Raw genomic sequence first — 26354 nt, 5'->3', positions numbered from 1 at the left:
TACTCTTAGAAAAAAAAAGTTGCCATCTAGAACCTTAAAGGGTTCTTTGGCTGTCCCCATAGGAGAACCCTTTGAAGAACACTTTTTGCTTGCAGGTAGAACCCTTTTGGTTCCAGGTATAACCCTTTTGGGTTCCATGTAGAACCCTTTGTACAGAGGGTTCTACATTTTAAGAATGTGAGTGTGAGCATTTCTTTAAAAACAATGTAGATTTATTTTCTTAGTTTAACCATTGAGTTTGGGCATGTAAAGAGTGCATCGATACAGAATCTGTTAAACTAAGCCTTAACAGCAACCCTGTTTTCTCACCTGCATCACAAGCAGATGAGGCTGGAGGGAGGAGCTATAGGATGACAGGATCATTGTAATGGCTGGAATGGAATAAATGGAACGGTATCAAACACATGAAACATATGGAAACCACATGTTTGACTGTGTTACATTTATTCCATTCCTATATGTTTATTAAAGGTCATCACCACATTTGCAAGTGATGAAGATTGATGACGAAATAACCTCTTTCCACTTCCTAGATTGTGTTGCTCGGTGACCACAAGCAACTACGTCCCATCGTTAAGAATCAACTTCTGAGGAAGTTAGGGATGTCAAAGTCTCTGTTTGAGCGCTACTTTGAGCGCCGGTCCCATACAGTGATGCTGGATACCCAGTACAGAATGGTAAGAGGGGGGAAATGTTTGGGCTATGAATTTATCGTGGCCTAATTCACATCATATAGTCTAATTTGCCAAATGTTTATCAAAATATCAAATGCCACTGTGCCTTTGACTGCACAGATATGCATTTTGATGCACATAGATTAATATCCGATGACAAAGTACATAGTATTCTCCATTGTTTACCCTTTTTTAGCATGAAGATATATGCAAGTTCCCATCTGAGGAATATTATGAAGGAAAACTGAAGACTGTAGTGAAGCCCTCAAATAGTGTCCTTCAGGCTGACAGACGGCAGACGCACATTGTTTTCGGGAACGTCAGTGGAGAAGAGGTCAGCCTGGTTGTGAGCACGGAAAAGGGAAATGAAAACTCCAAAGCGAATAGAGAGGAGAGAGACATAGTGGTAAGGAACCCCTTTTGGTTTGTCTTAACTCACACTTCAACACCTTTAACTTCAACACCTACGGCTCAAATCTTGCCATTCTACTGGTATAGTCAGGTGAGTCACTTTCCCAAACGGAACTTATATGATTCATGGTTTTCTTTTTGTTCATCACAGGTCTGGCTCGCCAACCGACTGGTAAAAGAATCCAAAATAAAACAACAGAATATTGCAATTCTATCACCCTACAACGCCCAGGTGTCTGAAATTAAGAAAAAACTGGATGAACTCAAAATGGACAAAATCACTGTCAGCACCATCACAAAAAGTCAAGGTGACCATTTTTCTCTCTTACTTTCCCCTCTGTTTTATCTTGGTTGTGATTCTATGGTTGTCCCCCATTGTCCTTTAGTGAACTTTAATCTGATTAGGTTAGCCATTGCTATAACAAATGCTGCTTCGTTTCCAATGCAGGAAGTGAATGGTGCTACGTCATACTGTCCACTGTGCGCTCATTACCCAGCAAGGAGATTGAGATCGAGCCGGACAGGGCCTGGAGGTCCAAACATGTGGGCTTTGTCGGCGACCCCAACCAGATCAATGTGGGCATCACCAGGGCCAAAGAGGGACTGTGCATTATCGGTGAGCAAGACTTTTCATCCAGGGCTTAGTGTTAAGATCTATTAGAACAAGACTAATCTAAACTACAGTGTCATTTTTAAATGTATTTTCTTCCTTTCCTAAAGGTAACCAAGAGTTGTTGAGCCGCAGTGGCGCTTGGAGACAGCTCCTCAAACATTATAGAGCAAGGAACTTTGTCACAGAAGCTGACAAGATCTCTGTGCGCAAAGTAGCCTGTAAGCACGGTCTACATTGAAAGACATGGTCTCGGCACCGGATCAGTGCACTATGAATATACATTTTTTAATTAAATTTTAGAGACAAATGTATTATGTGCTTTTAGGTTCTATATTGTGCAATGTTGAATCAAATGAGTTAAATACTGCACTCACTGTCGTTTTTAAGTGACCTTTAAATGATCTGTCAATTATATTAGTGTATATTTTATTATTGCTAACTCTACTGTTTGTTCAACTGTATACACATACAGTATATATTTTAAGTCGGAAGTTTACATACACCTTAGCCAAATACATTTAAACTAAGTTTTTCACAATTCCTGACATTTTATCCTAGTCAAAATTCCCTGTCTTAGGTCAGTTAGGATCACCACTTTATTTTAAGAATGTGAAATGTCAGAATAATAGTAAATCATTATTTATTTTAGCTTTCTTTTATTTCATCACATTCCCAGTGGGTCAGAAGTTTACATACACTCAATTAGTATTTGGTAGCATTGCCTTTAAATTGTTTAACTTGGGTCAAACATTTCGGATAGCCTTCCACAATCTTCCCACCATAAATTGGGTGAATTTTGGCCCATTACTCCAGACAGAGCTGGTGTAACAGTCAGGTTTGTAGGCCTCCTTGCTCTCACACACATTTTCAGTTCTGCCCACAAATGTTCTATTGGATTGAGGTCAGGGCTTTGTGATGGCCACTCCAATACCTTGACTTTGTTGCCCTTAAGCCATTTTGCCACAACTTTGGAAGTATGCTTGGGGTCATTGTCCATTTGGAAGACCCATTTGCGACCAAGCTTTAACTTCCTGACTGATGTCTTGTGATGTTGCTTCAATATATCCACATCATTTTCCTTCCTCATGATGCCATCTATTTTGTGAAGTGCACCAGCCCCTCCTGCAGCAAAGCACCCCCACAGCATGATGCTGCCACCCCCGTGCTTCACGGTTGGGATGGTGTTCTTCGGCTTGCAAGCCTTCCCCTTTTTCCTCCAAACATAACGATGGTCATTATGGCCAAACAGTTCTATTTTTGTTTAATCAGACCAGAGGACATTTCTCCAACAAGTACGATCTTAGTCCCCATGTGCAGTTGCAAACCGTAGTCTGGCTTTTTTATGGCGGTTTTGGAGCAGTGGCTTCTTCCTTGCTGAGCGGCCTTTCAGGTTTTGTCAATATAGGACTCGTTTTACTGTGGTTATAGATACTTTTGTACCTGTTTCCTCCAGCATCTTCACAAGATCCTTTGCTGTTGTTCTGGGATTGATTTGCACTTTCCGCACCACAGTACGTTCATCTCTAGGAGACAGAACGCGTCTCCTTCCTGAGCGGTATGAGGGCTGCGTGGTCCCATGGTGTTTATACTTGCATACTATTGTTTGTACAGATGAACGTGGTACCTTCAGGTACCTATCATACTAAATGTAGTGGCTCTGATTTACGTACAGAATAATACAGAATAATACATAATGTACTGACCAGGTTGCTGCGTTATACACCCACCCATCCACCCCGACCAATCAACCTCCTTTAGTTTTTGCCTTAAGTAACCATCGGTCTTATGTAACCATACCAAACGTAACATATCATATTACACTGAACAAAAATATCAATGCAACATGCAAGAACTTCAAAGATTTTACTGGGTACAGTTCTTATAAGGAAATCAGTCAATTGAAATAAATTATTAGGCCCTAATCTATGGATTTCACATGACTGGGAATACAGATTTCCATTTGTTGGTCACAGATTTTAAAAAAGTAAGGGCCTGGATCAGAAAACCAGTCAGTATCTGGTGTGACCACCATTTGCCTCATGCAGCGCGACATCTTCTTCACATAGAGTTGATCAGGCTGTTGATTGTGGCCTGTGGAATGTTGTCCCACTCCTCTTCAATGGCTGTGCGAAGTTGCTGGATATTGGCGGGAACGGGAACACGCTGTTGTACATGTCGATCCAGGGCATCCCAAACATGTTCCATAGGTGACATGTCTGGTGAGGCCATGGAAGAATTGAGACATTTTCAGCTTCCAGGAATTATGTACAGATCGTGTACAGATTGTGTACAGATCCTTGCAACATGGGGCCTTGCATTATCATGCTGAAACATGAGGTGATGGCGGCGGATGAATGGCACAACAATCTCGTCACGGTATCTCTGTGCATCCAAATTGCCATTGAGAAAATGTAATTGTGTTCGTTATGCCTGCCCATACCATAATCCCACCGCCACCATGGGGCACTCTGTTTACAACATTGACATCAGCAAAATGCTCGCCCACACGACACCATACACGCTGTCTCCCATTTTCCTGGTACAGTTGAAATCCGTGAAGAGCACACTTCTCCAGCATGCCAGTGGCTATCGAAGGTGAGCATTTGCCCAATACTGCCAAATTCTCTAAAACGACGTTATGGTAGACAAATGAACATTCAATTCTCTGGCAACCGCTCTGGTGGACGTTCCTGCAGTCAGAATGCCAATTGCACGCTCCCTCAAAACTTGAGACATCTGTGGTATTGTGTAACAAAACTGCACATTTTAGTGGCCTTTTATTGTTCACAGCACAATGTTGCCTTTATATTTAGATTCAGTGTAAATGAAGTGTTTCTGATCTACGTACAGAATAATACAAAATGCTCTGAGACCAGGTTGGTCAGCAAAAACACAACTGTTATTCCTCACACTTATTGTATTATTCCACTTCTTCCCAATGTTGCCAGTGTAATCACATATTTGAAATCTGATATGCCTACTTGTGTCTTTGAAAATTAATTATATGAGGCTATGTATTTTTTTCAGCTATTCATGGACAGTTTTGAATAAGTCAATACAAATAAGCATTGGATATTAAATGCTGCATGTATGAAATATGATTTGACATTTTAGAGGAACTCACAACTCATAAACGCATCATATTTTGTCTATGTAGAGTAATATGATGGTAAGGGTCTTCAACTAGTATCCGTGCTTCCAACCTTCCCACTATTTCTAGCATTTGCCTGTCTCCCTATCTAATTTCATTACTGTCTTAATAAAGTGTCCTAAAAAATATTTAAACAAATATTAGCATACCATAAATGTAATCCCCCCCAAATCACAAAGTAACAAATTTTTGAGTGTTAATTTAATGTTCAAAGCATCATGAATACACCTGACCTGTGGTTTTTATTTTGAAAATGTTCACCCTGGTCATAGGCCTAAGCCATGTCAAAATACGTAGAGTTGCAGGAAATTAGCTTTAGAAAAGTACAATTTTCCTATCTAGGGGTGCCAGAGGACAATGAAATTCACATAGCAAATCTCACTCAAAGCTTTCTTCAAAGGTTGGCAGCCCTGCCAATGGTTGAATTTTAACATTCATATAAAAGGCATTTGTTGAATATTTTAACAATTTGTTGAATAAATAAACATTGTACACATTTCATGAAGTTGTTCTTTATTAGCTATCTAGAAAGCATTCTCCTAAAACATGGCGGAATGAGACACTGCTTCACTACAAAATTATCCCAATGAATGGAGATAGCCGACTCATCTGAAGTCACATTTGTGGATTGTAATACGACAGGTCAACACAGAATACAGATCCATAAGCACTTTTTCAATACGCAAATGCACATTCCACAGTTGTAAATATTAGGGATTTATCTGAACATTTGCTCACAAATCATTCTACATTTGTTCAAATTGTAGTTTTATTTGTGAGCTATGGTGAATGTATTTACAGATCATGAATTTATTTGGGAAATCTTTTACATATTCACGGATCATAGTTTTATTTGTGAGTTATGTTGAATATACACACGGATTGTGATAGACATACTTACAGAAAAAATAAATACTTAAATAAACAAACTTCACTCCATAACTCCCCCACCAAGGGACACTCAACAACTAGGGGGAGGGACAACCAGTATAGATAAAATCAGAATGTTTGTAAACAAATCCGTTCTGGTAGTTCCGGGTTGCGAGTGTCGGAAAGCTGGACTCGAGAACTCATAGGAATGCATAGGAAACCAAAAAAGTAAGCTCCCATCTCAAATGTTCTGAGAATTTAAAATAAATACATCCTTATTCTGTGGCCATCTTTTATTTGTTTTATAGAGGCTGATGTCAGCGGTGTATAAGGCAAGGTTCAGCAACCACATTGAGTTATTACAGACTTGAACAGGCACATTGGAAATTGTGGATGGATGGACAAACCATGGTTCTGCTTTCAAGCTGTGGTGTCTGTATTATTATGAATGTACACTGAGTGTACAAAACATTAGAAACACCTTTTTAATATTGAGTTGCACCCCCTTTTGCCCTCAGAACAGCCTCAATTCGTCAGGGCATGGACTCTACAAGGTGTTGAAAGTGTTCCACAGGGATGCTAGCCCATGTTGACTGCTTCCCACAGTTGTGTCAAGTTGTCTGGATGTCCTTTGGGTGGTGGACCATTCTTGATACACACGGGAAACTGTTGAGTGTGAAAAACCCAGCAGCGTTGCAGTTCTTGACACACTCAAACTGGTGCGCCTGGCACCTACTACCATGGATTAAATATTTTGTCTTGCCCATTCACCCTCTGAATGGCACAAATACACAATCCATCTAAATTGTCTCAAGGCTTAAAAATCCTTCTTTAACCTGTCTCCACACTGATTGAAGTGGATATAACAAGTGACATCAATAAAGGATCATAGACTGACCAGGTGAAAACTATGTCATGGAAAGAGCAGGTGTTCCTAATGTTTTGTACACTTAGTGTATAATACTAAACCAAATCATACAACCATTTTTTATAATTTCCCAAAAATGTACTGTTGCCTTTTTAATTCCTGAAGAAGTCAATGCAACAACTTTGATTTTAGCAGGATAGTACCTAATGGTTTCAATTGTTCATGTGGAAGAAGGGTTTCCAGTCAAAAGTTTCCCCAACATGCTGTCATAATAGCTGTGATATAACTCAACCTTAGTTTTACCAGTTTGTCACTATACACAGATGGGCCTAACTGTAAGCTTCAGAGGACCCGGATTTGTAGCAATAGGCGGGTCACAAATAAGATTGAATGACTTGATTGGAGTGCAAGCATACTAATAGATGTTGTACTGTATTGTATTTCACATCACTTTTTTCAAGAAGTTTTCATAAAGTTATGGTGTTTGCAAAATATCTTATTATTTCTGTAGGCCTATCATAATACATTAAATGTATCTTCGAATGTCCCTGACTTTAACCAATGCATACTTAATTACATAAAGGAGATATAATCATAATATGTAGCCTACTTCAAAGATAAGAAGCGGCAAAGACAGTGGCTCAGCAGTAATTATGCCAAACGACCATGTGCAATTGCACATTTTACACAATAATAATTGTATTAGTCCCCTGCCTTATATCACATATTGGGTGCCTCGTCACTCATACAGTTGTCTTTTATCCATTATATGGTTAATTTGTATGTATCTATGCAGTAACCCACTCTCTCAGCCAATCACAGCTTAGCTGTTCACGCATCTCACTCTCTGTCCCCCTTCGAGCCAGAGTGAGATTGCCTACTGAGGTGTCCATCTAAAGATTATCTCCAGGATTTCTACAACTGTTGTGTGTGCGTTCAGATACTAAACACACATTTACAACATTCCATTAAACATCCCAAACTGGATTCCTGGAGTGCAGACATCATTTTAATAGAAGATTAAGGGCAGCATTGTACAACCATCAAAATAGTTTAATAATTCACAAGTGGTCCTCCGAAGCTGGATGTACAACTGCTGCACCATGGCCTATTCCAGAGATCCATACAATGGAGAACAACCAGCATGGACAACCAATGATTGTAAATGTCCCTGGCCCAGCAGGACCCGACAGATCAATCAATCAGTCAATCACATTTTATTTATAAAGCCCTTTTTACATCAGCAGATGTCACAAAGTGCTATACAGAAACCCAGCCTAAAACCCCAAACAGCAAGCAATGCAGATGTAGAAGCACGGTGGCTAGGAAAAACTCCCTAAAAAGGCAGAAACCTAGGAAGAAACCTAGAGAGGAACCGGGCTCTGAGGGGTAGCCAGTCCCCTTCTGGCTGTGCCAGGTGGAGATTATAACAGTACATGGCCATTAAGGCCAGATTTTTCTCCAAGATGTTCAAACGTTCATAGATAACCAGCAGGGTCAAATAATAATCACAGTGGTTGTAGAGGTTGCAACAGGTCAGTACATCAGGAGTAAATGTCACTTGGGATTTCGTAGCCGGGCATTTAGAGGTTGAAATAGCAGGTGCGGTAGAGAGAGAGCGTTGAAAACAGCAGGTCTGGGACAAGGTAGCACGTCCGGTGAACAGGTCAGGGTTCCAAAGCCACAGGCAGAAGAGTGGGAACTGGAGCAGCAGCACGACCAGGTGGACTGGGGACAGCAAGTAGTCATCAGGCCAGGTAGTCCTGAGGCATGGTCCTAGGGCTCAGGGCCTCTGGGAGGGGAGAGAGAGAGAGAATTAGAGGGAGCATACTTAAATTCACACAGGACACCGGATAAGACAGGAGAATAACAACAGATATAACAGACTGACCCTAGCCCCCTGGCACATATATACTGAAGGCTGAGATAGGGAGGGGGAAGGGAGGGGGGGGAGACACTGTGGCCCCGTCCAACGATACCCCCGGACAGGGCCAACCAGGCAGAATATAACCCCACCCACTTTGCCAAAGCACAGCCCCCACACCACCAGAGGGATATCAACAGACCACCAACCTACTACCCTGAGACAAGGCTGAGTATAGCCCACGAAGATCTCATCCACTGCACAAGCCCGAGGGAGCGACAAACCGGACAGGAAGATCACGTCAGTGACTCAAACAACTCAAGTAATGTACCCCTCCTAGGGATGCCATGAAATGCACCAGTAAGCCAGTGACTCAGCCCCCGTTATAGGTTCAGAGGCAGAGAATCCCAATGGAGAGACAGGAACCGGCCAGGCAGAGACAGCAAGGACGGTTTGTGGCTCCAGTGCCTTTCCATTCACCTTCGCACCCCTGGACCTGACTACACTCAATCATAGGACCTACTGAAGAGATGAGTCTTCAGCAAAGATTTAAAGGTCGAGACTGAGTCTGCATCTCTCACATGGATAGGCAGACCATTCCATAAAAATTGAGCTCTATAGGAGAAAGCCCTGCCTCCAGCTGTTTGCTTAGAAATTCTAGGGACAATAAGGAGGCCTGCGTCTTGTGACCATAGCGTACGTATAGGTATGTACAGCAGGACCAAATCAGAGAGATGGGTAGGAGCAAGCCCATGTAATGCTTTGTAGGTTAGCAGTAAAACCTTGAAATCAGCCCCAGCCTTAAAAGCACTGCAGTAATATGATCAAATGTTTTGGTTCTAGTCAAGATTCTAGCAGCCGTGTTTAGCACTAACTGAAGGGCTATCAGTAGTCATGAACAAAGCCAGACAAGTTCCCTATCCACACAGCTCCAACATCATCAGAGCCTTCCTCTCCTGGATCCACATAACCCAATTCATACTCTGCTACCGGGAGTCAACCCAATACAACCATCCCGGCCAGCATCACCGATTTGGCCACCTCCAGGTCCAGCTTAGCCTGCCCAGACACCTCCATGTCCTGGGCCACAGCCCCTAGACACAGCACAGCCAGCTCCACAACCCGGGCTGTAGCCAGCTCCACAACCCGTGCCGCAGCCAGCCCCACAACCCGGGCCGCAGCCAGCTCCACAACCCGGGCCGCAGCCAGCTCCACAACCCGGGCCGCAGCCAGCCCCACAACCTGAGCCACAGCCAGCCCCACAACCTGGGCCGCAGCCACCCCCACATCCTGGGCCGCAGCCAGCCCCACAACCTGGGCCGCAGCCAGCCCCACATCCTGGGCCGCAGCCAGCGCCATACCCAGTGCCACAGCTTGAGTCTGGGTCTCCATATCCCGTGCCACCAAATGCACCAGCTTAGCCTCCAGCAGACCCCATGATGCCTCATCTTATGGACTACACCAGGGTTCCCCAACTGGTGGCCCATGGCCCCCAAAAGCCCCGAAAATTATTATGAATATATTTTCCCATTAAAAAATTTATAATAAAAAATAATAAAAATCTAGGGCCCTAGATTTAAAAAGTCCCATATGCAATGTCCCAAGAAGGAAGTTACCCTACCTAAATAATGCAAAAGTTACATTTTAACTTAATTCACGAGGAGAGAGAATGCAGGACACAGTCATCTAATAAAGCAGGCAGCGGATCATTTTGTGGTGCTAAAACGTAAAGCTGCAACCGCAGCGCAATCAATATGAGGTGCCCAGCGCCTGGTGCTGAAAATATAGCTAAGGTAAAATTGCAGGAAATTAGTTGTAAAACTAAAAAAATATTATCTCTGTCACATGGCAAAATTAGTAGAATTGCATGAAAATTGTTATAAAATTGCTGAGTCTCTCTGCCCCATTGCAAAATGTGTAGACTTGCTTTAAAACTGCAACATTTTCTCGACTAACCATGGCAAAATTGCAGGAAATTCAATTAAAAACTTAAATGTTTCTTTCTGCCATCAAGAGGGGGGGCACTAAAATGTTTTCTTAGGGCCGGCCCTGCCTGCACACCTGCGATAAGAGAATGGGGTAGTCTCTATATAGTCTCCCCTCACATTTTTGCTCCGCTAGGCTCATTGAGGGAGCTCTATTAACCTGAACCGCGGTGCATCGGGAGGAGCGCCTTTCTCAAATGAACAGTAATCTGTGCTGCTCAGTAATGCTGTCAACAAGGCAGCATCTCTTTTCAAGAAATGTTTTAATTTTAATTGGAAGGAAGATAAAACGTTTTTTGCTTGTTTTGAAAAATCCCCCTTGCATGTGAAAAAACAGAATCCTGCTCATTAGAATACACATGCTTAACCTGCCTCACTTTTGTTTTGAGACGACTTCGCCGTCAGGGCACCTGGCTCACGCCCGGGAGGCAGCCCGGTTCCAAGACGAATGCTATCACTTTTCACCCGGTGAATACTCGAGTCCTTCCAACGGGGCAACCCGGGCCAGATAATCGAATTCCCTTGTTGATTGTGCGCTGTTAGCGCACTGAGCGAGTGTAGGCTACCTAATCAAATCCTTCACACAAACATTGGAAAGTGTAGCCTACAAATAACAAGCTCTCATTTGCTTTTTAGTCCAAAGGTATGAAAGGGAAAACGTGTAAACCTAATTTCCTCGTGCATTCGCTTTTAACGTGAATACACCCATGGATACAGGTGACAACAGACGTAGACGGACGAGGAGTGTGAGAGCCTTTAAAATAACTGGGACACAAGATGCGTCTGTGAAAACGGAACATGCAAACGTCCTAAGATCATTGAGTGTTGGGAACACAGACGAGAATGATACCATGGACGATGACGGTGGCTTTCTCAAAGATGGGAGTTTGGAGCAAAGGGTCCTGGCTCCAATGTACAGTTTACTTTGCGAGGTCGGAAGGGGCAGCTATGGCGTGGTCTATGAAGCGATTGCACGGAGATCGGGTGCAAGAGTTGCAGTAAAGAAACTTTGATGCGTTGCACCAGAAAATGTCGAGCTTGCCTTCTCAGAATTCTGGGCCCTGGCTAGAGAAACGACATGAGAATGTGGCGGAATTGGAAGAATGTGTGTTACAAAGAAACGTTATGGCAAAAAAAAAAATGAGTCAGGGGAACAAGCGATCCATGCAGTACTTGCAGTTGGTGGAGACCTCATTAAAAGTTACACATCCTCTGTAGCCTGTATCAATTCACTGATATGCCGACGCCATAATTTCTCTGTAGGCCGGCAGCTTTCCTACTGTATGAATATACTGGTCATTTTGTATCCATTCAATTGTCTATCTGGCACAACGAAAGTCCGTGAATGTTTATTGAAACCAATGCATTGAGGCAATGTTTTGGTAACACTTTATTTGGATAGTCCATCTGTAGATGCTCAACAGACTCAGTGTATTTCAACTAACTATCTAGCCCTAGCCCTAGCCCTAACCTTAACCCTTACTACACTTACTCTAAATCTAACCATAACATTAACAAGCAGTTGCTTATCATCAGATCGTTGCTAGTAGCCTATGTATGTATGAGCATCGGAAGAGCATCTACAGATGAACTATCCACAAAGTTTGACCAATGTTTTTTCTTCAAAGATGACATAGCCTAATTACCGAATTGGTAATAGAGTGATGCATTTTAATCACTTAATAATTCATAAACAAAATTGTTATCCATAAAAACACGAACTAATTGGTAGGTCTATCTTCACGTGTTGCTTCTGTGAAAATGTATAATCCTCCCACGTCATGAGGGAGAGAAATTAAAATATATACAGTGAGGGGAAAAAAGTATTTGATCCCCTGCTGATTTGTAAGTTTGCCCACTGACAAAGACATGATCAGTCTATAATTTTAATGGTAGGTTTATTTGAACAGTGAGAGACAGAATAACAACAAAAAAATCCAGAAAAATGCATGTCATAAATGTTATGAATTGATATGCATTTTAATGAGGGAAATAAGTATTTGACCCCTCTGCAAAACATTACTTAGTACTTGGTGGCAAAACCCTTGTTGGCAATCACAGAGGTCATAAGTTTCTTGTAGTTGGCCACCAGGTTTGCAAACATCTCAGGAGGGATTTTGTCCCACTCTTCTTTGCAGATCTTCTCCAAGTCATTAAGGTTTCGAGGCTGACGTTTGGCAACTCGAACCTTCAGCTCCCTCCACAGATTTTCTATGGGTTTAAGGTCTGGAGACTGGCTAGGCCACTCCAGGACCTTAATGTGCTTCTTCTTGAGCCACTCCTTTGTTGCCTTGGTCGTGTGTTTTGGGTCATTGTCATGCTGGAATACCCATTTACGACTCATTTTCAATAACCTGGCTGAGGGAAGGAGGTTCTCACCCAAGATTTGACGGTACATGGCCCCGAAGAGGGTGTAGGCTGAAGTTGCCTCTAGACTAGTGATGGCCCGCGGATAAACTTTTTTTGTTTGTTGAAGAAATACTTTATTTTTTGGGGGGGGGACTCAGGGTCTCAATTTACTGTTTAGAGTGAGAATAGTAGAATACACATTTACATTTTAGTCATTTAGCAGACGCTCTTATCCAGAGCGACTTACAGTTAGTGAGTGCATACATTATTTTATTCTTCATACTGGCCCCCCATGGGAAATGAACCTACAACCCTGACATTGCAAACGCCATGCTCTACCAACTGAGCATCCCTGCCGGCCATTCCCTCCCCTACCCTGGACGATGCAGAGCCAATTGTGCGCCGCCCCATGGGTCTCCCAGTCACGGCCGGCTACGACAGAGCCTGGATTCGAACCAGGATCTAGTGGCACAGCTAGCACTGCGATGCAGTGCCTTAGACCACTGCGCCACTCGGGAGGCCATACACAAGGTGCAATTTCTAAATGTGGTTGTGCATCAGCAGTTTTTCTCTTGTTATGGCAGTCACTGACATTCACTCAATTAGCCATGTCAGCTAACCCATTTTTGATTGGTAGTTAGTCTAGCCAGTTAGTCTAAACGTGTAGTATTCATGACCAAATACCGACCGGGCACGCAGGGCATGTGCCCAGGGACCCTGACCTCCAGTGGCCCCCATTGATTTTGTTAGTCATTCTCACTCAGACATCACATTAACATGGCATAAGTAATTACAATATGTGTAGAATTGCAGGAATTTAGCTTTAAAACGGCAACATTGTTCTCTCTATCAAATGACAAAATGAGTAGAATTGCATGAAATTTGTTTTAAAAAGTCTACATTTTCTCTCCGCCCCATCGCAAAATGTGTGGAATTATAGAAAACATGCTTTAAAACTAGAACATTTTGTGCACTATTTAGGGAATAACAGGGTATCATTTGGAAAGCAGACAGACAGACAGTCTGACAAAATAGGCATGTGTCACACCAGCCTTCACTTTGCCTCCCCCTCCTGTCCAGCTCAGGCGTTCGGCGTCGCCAGCCTTCTAGCTGCTGCCGAACCTGCTGCTGGCAAACACCCTTCACTGTATATATAATCCCTCTGTCATTTGTCTTTGTCGGTCATTATATATGTTTGCTTGTTTTCCTGAGAGGAATCTCTCCTACTAATTCAATTGATTGGACATGATTTGGAAAGGCGCACAGCTGTCTAAATAAGGTCCCACAGTTGTCAGCGCATGTCAGAGTAACAACCAAGCCATGAGGTTGAAGGAATTGTCCTTAGAGCTCCGAGACAGGATTGTGTCGAGGCACAGATCTGGGGAAGGGTACCAAAACATTTCTGCAGCATTGAAGGTCCCCAAGAACACAGTGGCCTCCATCACTCTTAAATGGAAGAAGTTTGGAACCACCAAGACTCTTCCTAGAGCTGGCCGCCCGGCCAAACTGAGCAACCGGGGGAGAAGGGCCTTGGTTAGGGAGGTGACCAAGAACCCAATGGCCACTCTTTGGAGATGGGAGAACCTTCTAAAAGGACAACCATCTCTGCAGCACTCCACCAATCAGGCCTTTATGGTAGAGTGGCCAGACAGAAGCCACTCCTCAGTAAAAGGCACATGGCAGCCCGCTTGGAGTTTGACAAAAGGCACCTAAAGGACTCAAACCATGAGAAACAAGATTGAACTCTTTGGCCTGAATGCCAAGCGTCACGTCTGGAGGATATCTGGCACCATCCCTACGGTGAAGCATGGTGGTGGCAGCATCATGCTGTGGGGATGTTTTTCAGCGGCAGGGACTGGGAGACTAGTCAGGATCGAGGGAAAGATGAACGGAGCAAAGTACAGAGAGATCCTTGATGATAACCTGCTCCAAAGCGCTCAGGACCTCAGACTGGGGCGAAGGTTCACCTTCCAACAGGACAATGACCCTGAGCACACAGCCAAGACAATGCAGGAGTGGCTTCGGGACAAGTCTCAGAATGTCCTTGAGTGGCCCAGCCAGAGCCCGGACTTGAACCCGATCGAACATCTCTGGAGAGACCTGAAAATAGCTGTGCAGCGACACTCCCCATCCAACCTGACAGATCTTGAGAGGATATGCAGAGAAGAATGGAAGAAACTCCCCAAATAAAGTTGTGCCAAGCTTTTAGCGTCATACCCAAGAAGATTCAAGGCTGTAATCTCTGTCAAAGGTGCTTCAACAAAGTACAGAGTAAAGGGTCTGAATACTTATGTAAATGTGATATTTCTGTTTTGTATTTTTTTATACAACCATTTCTAAAAACCAGTTTTTTTTGTCGTTATGGGGTATTGTGTATAGATTGATGAGGGAAAATAAACATTTTAATCAATTTTAGAATAAGGCAACATGTCAAAGGGGTCTGAATACTTTCCGAATGCACTGTATCTAAGCAATAAGGCTCCTCGGGGGTGTGGTGTATGGCCAATATACCACGGCTAAGGGCTGTTCTTCGCACTATGCAATGCGGAGTGCCTGGATACAGCCCTTAGCCGTGGTATATTGGCCATATCACAAACCCCTGAGGAGCCTTATTGTAAACTGGTTACCAACGTAATTAGAGCAGTAAAAATAGATATTTTGTCATACCCATGGTATACGGTCTGATATACCACAGCTTTCAGCCAATCAGCATTCAGGGCTCGAACAATCCAGTTTATAATACCTTTTACATTACTGCACTTTTACAGTCACACATTTGAATTAATTTGAGGCTGATGATGTCATCTCCTTAATGTCATGTCTCTCCAGTAATGTCAGGTGTGCAATATTATTTTATCAGAAGACACCAGCAATAATCATTTAAATTGATACAAAACAGAAATTAAATATTTGTTCTAAATCTGTGTGTTTACGCATGTTTTTATCAACATTTAGTCCTAATTCATTAATATACATATTTGGAAATAGCCTAATGCTTGGTCTTGCATTATGAAACAACAATTTATTGATCAAGAAAAGAGCTCCCTTGAAAATGGCAATTCCCTTCACTGGATTTTTCAGTAGGTTTATTGTTTGTTATTATATTTACTGTTATATTTAATAAACTATAATTCATTATAAAATTTATTTTATTAAAGTCCTCTCACTCAACAAGTTCTTAAAAATAAATTTCACTTTTTAAAGTTTTTGTCTGCCCAATTTTACTGCTGACTGGTTTTCACATGTTACATTTGTGTACAGCTTTAGATCATAGGCCTAAAAATGGTTTTGATGGTTCAATCTTATATAAGTCTATTGTTCAATCAGGTGGTGTGATTAACAAGTCATTATTGGAACTGGGGTGGCAGGTAGCTTAGTGGTTAAGAGTGTTGTGCCAGTAACCGAAAGGTTGCTGGTTCTAATCCCCGAGCCGACTAGTTGAAAAATATGTCGATGTGCCCTTGAGCAAGGCACTTAACCCTAATTGTTCTGGATAAGAGCGTCTGCTAAATGACAAAAAAACACTGGATTTCGATATAACAGTTGTATTTGAATGCAACAGAGGGTCTATATTGCCACTTGGTGCTCATCTGTAGATGGTGCAGTCAATGTCTTGATAATATTCTCTCCATCATATGTCGGATTACGTGCCTCTGTGCTTCTCTCTCAAAAATAGTTTATTTCTACTTGTTGGGTACTAACTTCTAAATTTGAAATATGAAATACCCTTATTCATGTTACCATATTAGAACTGAGGTTATGGAAATCTACTGAGTACAGAAAGTTTACATTCTGTCAGAACATGTTATTGTTAAATCTCAGGTATCCTGTGGAGAGGAGAAGGGCCACAGTCTGGTTTCAGTCAACTGATAAGTTAGGACAGCCGTGAGTTGGGGAGGAGTGAGAATTTGGGCCGAGGTCAGGTCAGATGAAGTGAGAAAGAACAGGCATCACTATAGTCCTGCCTAGCAACATAGATGTATTGGCTGTCTAGATGTGCAAGGAGTTGACTCCGCCCAGTAGAGGGTATAAATGTATGTACTTGTGTAAATATGTCTTTGTTTTATGCAGCTGTTTGACCCAGTGGGTGAATAAACTTGGTTTGAGCTTTTCCTAGTTTTACTCTGTTTATTTAGAACCTAACATACTGAAATATGGGGAAAGAGATGGACATTGGAATAAACATTCCGTGCATTTAGTTGAATAGCTAACTGTATTCCTGGCCGGTGTAAAAATAGGCTATTAAAGTAGTGCAAAATCTTTTGAAAAGATGCATCTTGCGAAATACTGATAATAATTGATGTTATCAAACATTCCATTTTGAACACATTATGAAGAAGTGCCTTCAGAAAGTATTCATACCCCTTGACTTTTTCCACATTTTGTTGTGTTACAGCCTGAATTTAAAATGGATTAAATCGATAGAAATCCAATATGGATGCTGTTAAGAGATAGATGGGAGGGGTTGAATTAAGCTGAAGATAAATAAAGTAAAAAGTACTCAGCATATGTGGGAAGTCCTTCAAGACTGTTGGAAAATCATTCCAGGTGAAGCTGGTTGAGAGAATGCCAAGAGTGTGCAAAGCTATATTTGATATACTTCAAATAGCCACCCTTTGAGAATATACAGTATCAATTATAATCTAAGGAAAATGTCCATGTATGTTTTGCAGCTAACGCAAAAAGAGACTGCCCGTCAAGATGCCCGTGATATTCTACACGTCATGCTCGGAGGCTCTGGCCGACTGCACCCGGCTGCACTGGGGCAGGAGGAGCAGGAGCCTGGGGAACAGTTCGAGATCCGCTACAAGCTCCTCCAGCCGACCAACATGGACGAAGGGAACCAGCTAGGAACAGTGAACTGTGACTCCTTCTGAATACAGGTCAACAACCTGCTGGCGCAGAGGTGCTACGAGTTCACGGTGAAGCAGGCCGATGCTTACTGCCTGCTCAACGGGTTCTGGAACGACACCATGGTGCTCAGAAACTATCACCAGAGGGCTTCACCGTGAGACAAAAGCAGATGAGGCTATTTCCCTTGTAGTGGGCTAGTGGGGCATGAGTGCTAGCTATATATGTATAAATATATATAAAGATTCATGGGTTTTGGGGGGTATTTGCTCGCTCGTATTGTTTTAGTTCACAGAAACTTGTAAACAGTGGCCATTTCAAGTGAAATGAAAATACTTTTATTTACTTTTATTTACAGTCACAGCTGGAGATAAGCAGGTGTTTCCCTTATCTTGCTTGGCCACCCAACCCTGATCATAACACTGTACAAACACTACATGCCTCTTTCCTTGGCACTCTAGTGTTGTATTTAAGGTGGTGTATTGTAGCCTGGGTACCAGTCTGTTTAGCTATCATTCCACTCCTTGCCACTCCTGTCATGCTAAGCATTAGTGGAATGTTTTTTCAGGGTTTCTGGTTCATCCTTGGGAGCAATTTCCAAACGCCTGAAGGTACCACATTCATCTGTATAAACAATGGTACGCAAGTATAAACACCATGGGACCACGCAGCCGTCATACCGCTCAGGAAGGAGACGTGTTCTGTCTCCTAGAGATGAATGTACTTTGCGAAAAGTGCAAATCAATCCCAGAACAACAGCAAAGGACCTTGTGAAGATGCCACCCTTTGCCTTGTTGACAGCTTTGAACACTCTTGGCATTCTCTCAACCAGCTTCACCTGGAATGCTTTTCCAACAGTCTTGAAGGAGTTTCCACTTATGCTGAGCACTTGTTGGCTGTTTTTCCTTCACTCTGCCGTCCGACTCATCCCAAACCATCTCAATTACGTTGAGGTCAGGGGATTGTGGAGGCCAGGTCATCTGATGCAGCACTCCATCACTCAACTTCTTGGTAAAATAGCCCTTACACACCCTGGAGGTGTGTTGGGTCATTGTCCTGTTGAAAAACAAATGATAGTCCCCCTAAACCCAAACCAGATGGGATGGCGTATCGCTGTAGAATGCTGTGGTAGCCATGCTGGTTAAGTGTGCCTTGAATTCTAAATAAATCACAGACAGTGTAACCAGCAAAGCACCCCCACACCATAACACCTCCTCCTCAATGCTTTACCGTGGGAACTACACATGTGGAGATCATCCGTTCACCCACACCGCGTCTCACAAAGACATGGCTGTTTGAACCAAAAACCTCCAATTTGGACTACAGACCAAAGGACAAATTTCCACTGGTCTAATGTCCATTGCTCATGTCTTAAAGTAATGATGGACTGTTGTGTCTCTTTGCTTATTTGAGCTGTTCTTGCCATAATATGGACTTGGTCTTTTACCAAAAAGGGCTATCTTCTGTATACCCCCCCCCCACCCCACTACCTTGTCACAACACAGCTGATTGGCTCAAACGCATTAAGAAGGAAATACATTTCACAAATTAACTTTTAAGAAGGCACACCTGGTAATTGAAATGCATTCCAGGTGACTACCTCATGAAGCTGTTTGAGAGAATGCTAAGAGTGTGCAAACCTGTCATCAAGGCAAAGGGTGGCTATTTGAAGAATCTCAAATATAAAATATATTTTGATTTGTTTAACACTGTCTTGGTTACCACATGATTCCATATGTGTTATTTCATAGTTTTGATTTCTTCACTATTATTCTACAATGTAAAAATGTTTACAAATAAAGAAAAACCTTTGAATGAGTAGGTGTGTCCAAACTTTTGACTTGTACTGTATACATATTTACAAAACAATATATGGGGTATTGGAAATGATGCAGACAATAACATTGATGGAAGCTACAATCTATCTGCAATATTAAAGCTGATCTACACACTAAAAAAAGTAATAATAATGTGGCTAAGAAATTAACTCCATCTCCTGAATACAAAGCTTTATTTTTGGGGCAAATCCAACACAACACATCACTGAGTACCACTCTTCATATTTTCAAGCATGGTGGTGGCTGCATCATGTTATGGGTATGCTTGTCATCGGCAAGGACTAGGGAGTTTTCTAGGATTCAAAAGAAACGGAATAGAGCTAAGCACAGGCAAAACCCTAGAGGAAAACCTGGTTCACTTTGCTTTCCAACAGACACTGGGAGACAAATTCACCTTTCAGCAGGACAATAACCTAAAACAATGTCAAATATACACTGGAGTTGCTTACCAAGACAGCATTGAATGTTACTGAGTAGCCTAGTTACAATTTTGGCTTGGAAATCTATGGCAAGACTTGAAAATGGCTTTCTAGCAAAGATCAACAACCAACTTGTCAAAGCTTGAAAAATCTTTTTAAATAATGATGTGCAAATATTGTACAATCCAGGTGTGCAAAGCTCTTAGAGACTTACCCAGAAAGACTCACAGCTGAAATCGCTGCCAAATGTGATTCTAACATGTATTGACTCAGGGGTGTAAATTCTTATGTAAATGAGATATTACTGTATTTCATTTTCAATACATTTGCTAAAAATTCTAAAAACATGTTTTCACTTTGTCATTATGGGGTATTGTGTGGTAATCCATTTAGAATGCAGTCTGTAGCACACCTACAGGTGGAATCAAGGGGTATGAATACTTTCTGAAGGCACTGTATGTAAGAATTCCACACATGCTGATGCGAAGACCTCTGGCTACTGTAATCTTCAGACATTTTCGAGGATTTTTCTCAAAATTCATACAATATGACCTCACAACGTTGCATGGTAATTTTGAAAAATACCTATAAAAACACAATTTCTGGAAGGACTTCCAGATGTTTTCAAACCATTCGTTGTGCAAGACAGCAATGCATTAGACGGAGCAGGTAAGAAATTATACTTGAAATACAGTAGGCCTAATGTACACCATTGGTTAGTCATAGAAAATTGTTCAACTTGAAGAAAAGACAGCTTCTCTGTGCATGTTTTGACCACTGTTCCGAAAGCCTTCTGTAAATTTGCACATGCTATCTTCTGCTATTAGTAGCCTATCAGATTTGAATTGTCTGGACACAATCTCAGTCATTTGGGGAGTAAAGATTCATTTATTTTCATGTGGCTGAAATTATGATTACTGGTGCTGCTGCTAAGAATGAATCAAAACAGAAAATCAATTAGCTAGCCTATAGTTTAATGAGCAGGCATATAGTCTACATGTATCCAATCAATAGATAGCCTATAGGGATTTCACTGTGTATTTTATTTAGTCAGACATATTTTAACCAACAAGCTGCCATTGTATTATTTGATTTCATTTGGAATTTTTTGTTCAACCAGGTAGCCAATTGTTTTTATAAATGATCCAAACGTTGTTCAACTTAGGCTACTTTCGGTCATACTCTATTTGTTTTGAGGTTGGACAAACATCAACTTTGATCACTGGCTAGGCCTACTTCTTACCTGCTGTACAGATGTTAAAGCGCTCTGTTTGGACTGGCCTATATATCTCATTCTGACCTTTGAATTAGTCAACATTCCACACCTCTTTGATAGCACTGGAGCTCGCCAATGTTTTGAAGATGAAACATGCTTACACGCAATTGTGATGTCCGAGGTGTAACTGCGTTGGAGCTGTCAAATCAGTGAGTGGCTGGTCTTGTGGTCATAGTCACGAAGCCACACCCACCCGCGTTAGAAGTTGAAAACTATAAAGTGTAGGCTATATAGAAATAATGGCACTCAAATTGAAAACCATTAAACAAAATAACAGGGATTTATCTCAGCCTAATCGAAGTGTAGATTATATTACACATTCCAGTGTTTGAACTTGTCTTGTAACATGGCTGCATGGGGTTTCTACCACAGGAGGTTGGTGCCACCTTAATTGGGGCGAACAGGTTAGGTTGATAGAGGAAGTCTCAAATCTGTCTTCATTGGAAAGCCTGACCAAAAAATAACTATCCAAGCTTATCGTTGCTTATCAAGCTTGACAGTGTGTTCAGTGTAACCTCCACATAAGAGAGAATATACAGTATCAAATATAATCTAAGGAAAATGTCCATGCATGTTTTGCAGCTAACGCAAAAAGAATGATGAGCAGCTGCAAGGGCAAAGTGGAGATGGAGGCCATAGCCTATGGAGATCAGGAGGTCGATTACATAAAGCAGTGGATTGTGCAGCTCATTAAGGCGATCGCGGACTTTGACTCGATACTGATGCCCGGGCAGCTGCACACAAAGCACCGGCTTTGTCCGAGACGGGCAACGCCAAGATGCCCCAGATCCATTTGAGACTGCCCGTCAAGATACCCGTGATATTCTACACGTCATGCTCGGAGGCTCTGGCCGACTGCACCCGGCTGCACTGGGGCAGGAGGAGCAGGAGCCTGGGGAGCAGTTCAAGATCCTCTACAAGCTCCTCCAGCCGACCTACATGGACGAAGGGAACCAGCTAGGAACAGTGAACTGTGACTCCTTCTGAATACAGGTCAACAACCTGCTGGCGCAGAGGTGCTACGAGTTCACGGTGAAGCAGGCCGATGCTTACTGCCTGCTCAACGGGTTCTGGAACGACACCATGGTCCTCAGAAACTATCACCAGAGGGCTTCACCGTGAGACAAAAGCAGATGAGGCTATTTCCCTTGTAGTGGGCTAGTGGGGCATGAGTGCTAGCTATATATGTATAAATATATATAAAGATTCATGGGTTTTGGGGGGTATTTGCTCGCTCGTATTGTTTTAGTTCACAGAAACTTGTAAACAGTGGCCATTTCAAGTGAAATGAAAATACCAGCTTGACTTTTATTTACAGTCACAGCTGGAGATGAGCAGGTGTTTCCCTTATCTTGCATGGCCACCCAACCCTGATCATAACACTGTACAAACACTACATGCCTCTTTCCTTGGCACTCTAGTGTTGTATTTAAGGTGGTTTATTGTAGCCTGGGTACCAGTCTGTTTAGCTATCATTCCACTCCTTGCCACTCCTGTCATGCTAAGCATTAGTGGAATGTTTTTTCAGGGTTTCTGGTTCATCCTTGGGAGCAATTTCCAAACGCCTGAAGGTACCACATTCATCTGTACAAACAATGGTACGCAAGTATAAACACCATGGGACCACGCAGCCGTCATACCGCTCAGGAAGGAGACGCGTTCTGTCTCCTAGAGATGAACGTACTTTGGTGCGAAAAGTGCAAATCAATCCCAGAACAACAGCAAAGGACCTTGTGAAGATGCTGGGGGAAACAGGTACAAAAGTATCTATATCCACAGTAAAACGAGTCGTATATCGACATAACCTGAAAGGCCGCTCAGCAAGGAAGAAGCCACTGCTTCAAAACCACCATAAAAAAGACAGACTACGGTTTGCAACTGCACATGGGGACAAAGATCGTACTTTTTGGAGAAATGTCCTCTGGTCTGATGAAACAAAAATAGAACTATTGGCCATAATGACCATCGTTATGTTTGGAGGAAAAAGGGGAAGGCTTGCAAGCAGAAGAACACCATCCAAACCATGAAGCACAGGGGTGGCAGCATCATGCTGTGGGGGTGCTTTGCTGCAGGAGGGACTGGTGCACTTCACAAAATAGATGGCATCATGAGGAAGGAAAATTATGTGGATATATTGAAGCAACATCTCAAGACATCAGTCAGAAAGTTAAAGCTTGGTCACAAATGGGTCTTCCAAACGGACAATGACCCCAAGCATACTTCCAAAGTTGTTCCAAAATGGCTTAAGGACAACAAAGTCAAGGTATTGGAGTGGCCATCACAAAGCCCTGACCTCAATCCTATAGAACATTTGTGGGCAGAACTGAAAAAGTGTGTGTGAGCAAGGAGGCCTACAAACCTGTTCAGTTACACCAGCTCTGTCAGGAGGAATGGGCCAAACCACCAACTTATTGTGGGAAGCTTGTGGAAGGCTACCCGAAACGTTTGACCCATGTTAAACAATTTAAAGGCAATGCTACCAAATACTAATTGAGTGTATGTAAACTTCTGACCCACTGGGAATGTGATGAAAGAAAAAAAAGCTGAAATAAATCATTCTATCTACTATTATTCTGACATTTCACATTCTTAAAATATAGTGGTGATCCTAACTGACATAAGACAGGGAATTATTACTAGGATTAAATGTCAGGAATTGTGAAAAACTGAGTTTAAATGTATTTGGCTAAGGTGTATGTAAACCTCCGACTTCAACTGTAGGTTATAGAAAGCATCAGGGATTGCCTCTCTCACAAAGGGAAAATGCTAATATTTATAATGTGTCTACGAAAACTTATGTGAGGCCTTTATAAGCACTAAACAAACAATATATGCATCCCAAATGGCACCTTATTCCCTATATAGTGCACTACTTTTGACCAGAGCTCTATGGACCCTGGTCAAAAGTAGTGCATTACGTAGGAAATAGGTTGCCATTTGGGATGCAGAAATCTCCTCTCCAGCTTCCCACGTATCATACAGATAGAGGGGGATGAATCAGTGCTTGGATGTCTTCGTATTTCAAATGCCGAGTATGGTCTGAACTAGTCTGGCTAACACCTAATTCTCGAGGTCCTCCACTGAACTAGGACTGTTAAGGAAAAAAGTATGAGACATCACATGCAGAGCCCTTGTTATTGTTAAATATGTGAATGTTTGTAGTGCATTAGAACCTTCCAGCATTAAGCCTATACTTCCCAGTTTTTACATTGTGTCATATTGGGGGTGTATAACTGACAACACAAGAAGGGCACTGGGCACTAAGGGCACTGTAACAATTGTGCATTGTGATGCCGAAATTGTTACAGTTCATTTCGAGTCCAGCCTCGGTGGACGTTTCACGCCAGGAGGCTGCTTGGCTCTCCTATAGGCAGACTACACCCACATCCTCCTCCTCAACTGTGTATTCCTGTTTACTGCCATATCATGAGCCAAAATGCAAACCAGAGAGGAAGTGCAGTGTGTCATGGACTCCAGATTAATTCGCGGTAATGAACAGCCTCCAGATCCTGTTGATCACTGCACAGAAAGGACACGTTGACCACAAGCGGCCAGAGCTGGACAGCAGACCTGGGTTCAAATACTATTCGAAATAATTTCAAATACTTTAACTGTGCCTGATTGAGCTGGCATGTTCCAATGGAACCAATAGAAACGTCCCAAATGTGCAAACCCCGCCAACCTGGCATTTCAAACAGGCTTTACCTTAAAGCAAACACTCAAGGTATTTGAAATATTTCAAATAGTACCTGAACACAGGTCTGCTGGACAGGGCTAAATATATGACAGAGCTACCGTAGTATTAACAAACAATGAATGAGTCACTATGTTTCCCCCCCTCATTAACTCTATACCCTTGCTGTTTTACTTCGGGTGATTCATGGGTTTTGGGGGGTATTTGCTCGCTCGTATTGTTTTAGTTCACAGAAACTTGTAAACAGTGGCTATTTCCATTTCAGGTGAAAAGCACGTATGTAGCATGTTTGATTCTTTTTTCTTCATATGAATTTGGCTCTAGTATTTTAATGGTTTAAGCTTCAAAATATTATAACCCCATTCCTGAATGCAATGACTCTCAGGAACACGAATGTGACTCTCTGATGCTCATAAGTACTCATTAGAAGGGAGAGTGACCAAAAAAAAAACGAATGACTGAGGGAAATGATTTCAAAGCATACTTCCTTCAGACTGGAATTTGGCATTACCTGATTTGACATATCTTTGTGTTATTTATTGAAATGCTTAGTTTTCAGATGTTTTTAAAATGACCTAATTACTTTTAAGAAGCTTTTAGTAGTTATAATGGTGAGCGAGCGTTGCGCCTTTTCCTTTTCAATGATGAGCAAATGTTTTGGTTGCACCTCGACTCACAGTGGATGACCTCCACTTCTTTCCTAATTACTTTAAGCAACATATAAACATATCATTTTAAGAAAAGTTATTTATTGGTGTGTGTGTGTTGCTTTTTTATGCAGTTCTTCTGAAGAATAAGCGCATGTGTAAAATGCCCAGCCCCCCTGCAATTAACCTTTTATACATCTGGCACCTGTAAGAATATACACTGAACAAAAATATAAACGCAACATGTAAAGTGTCAGTCCCATGTTTCATGAGCTGAAATAAAATCTCCCACAAATGTGTTTACATCCATGTTATTGAGCATTTCTCCTTTGCCAAGATAATCCATCCACCTGACAGGTGTGGCATATCAAGAAGCTGATTAAACAGCATGATCGTTACACAGGTGCACCTTGTGCTGGGGACAATAAAAGACCACTAAAATCTACAGTTTTGTCACACAACACAATGCCACAGATGTCTCAAGTTTTGAGGGAGTGTTCAATTGGCATGCTGACTGCAGGAATGTCCACCAGAGCTGTTGCCAGATAATTTAAATGTTCATTTATCTACACAAGCTGCCTCTAATGTCATTTTAGAGAATGTGGCAGTACGTCCAACCGGCCTCACAACCGCAGAACACGTGTAAGCACGCCAACCCAGGACCTCCACATCCGACTTCTTCACCTGCGGGATCGTCTGAGACCAGCCACCTGGACAGCTAATGAAACTGTGGATTTGAACAACCGAAGAATTTCTGCACAAACTGTCAGAAGCTTGTCTGCGTGCTTGTCGTCCTCACCAGGGTCTTCACCTGACTGCATTTCGGTGTCGTTACCGACTTCAG

The 26354-nt window shown here is 42.2% G+C and overlaps 1 protein-coding gene across 1 annotated transcript in view; it reads left to right on the top strand.

Annotated features, from left to right (window-relative positions):
- The window catches only part of LOC311138881 (3'-5' exoribonuclease HELZ2-like), a gene marked incomplete at its 5' end in the record, with an annotated part of 32403 nt that extends 30276 nt beyond the window's left edge, over nt 1-2127 (top strand). Inside the window, 5 exons of the mRNA XM_084173673.1 lie at nt 534-677; nt 871-1080; nt 1237-1393; nt 1534-1701; nt 1806-2127. Of these exons, the coding sequence (XP_084029799.1) occupies nt 534-677; nt 871-1080; nt 1237-1393; nt 1534-1701; nt 1806-1936 (810 nt within the window). The 3' untranslated portion in view covers nt 1937-2127. The remainder of the gene's footprint in view (nt 1-533; nt 678-870; nt 1081-1236; nt 1394-1533; nt 1702-1805) is intronic.
- Nucleotides 2128-26354: the final 24227 nt, after the last annotated feature.

This window comes from Coregonus lavaretus (genome assembly GCF_964263955.1).
Source record: "Coregonus lavaretus genome assembly, chromosome: 12".
NCBI classification, from domain to species: Eukaryota; Metazoa; Chordata; class Actinopteri; order Salmoniformes; family Salmonidae; genus Coregonus; species Coregonus lavaretus.
The sequence above is the reverse complement of the archived record's forward strand: the minus strand, read 5'-3'. Positions and strand labels throughout refer to the sequence as shown.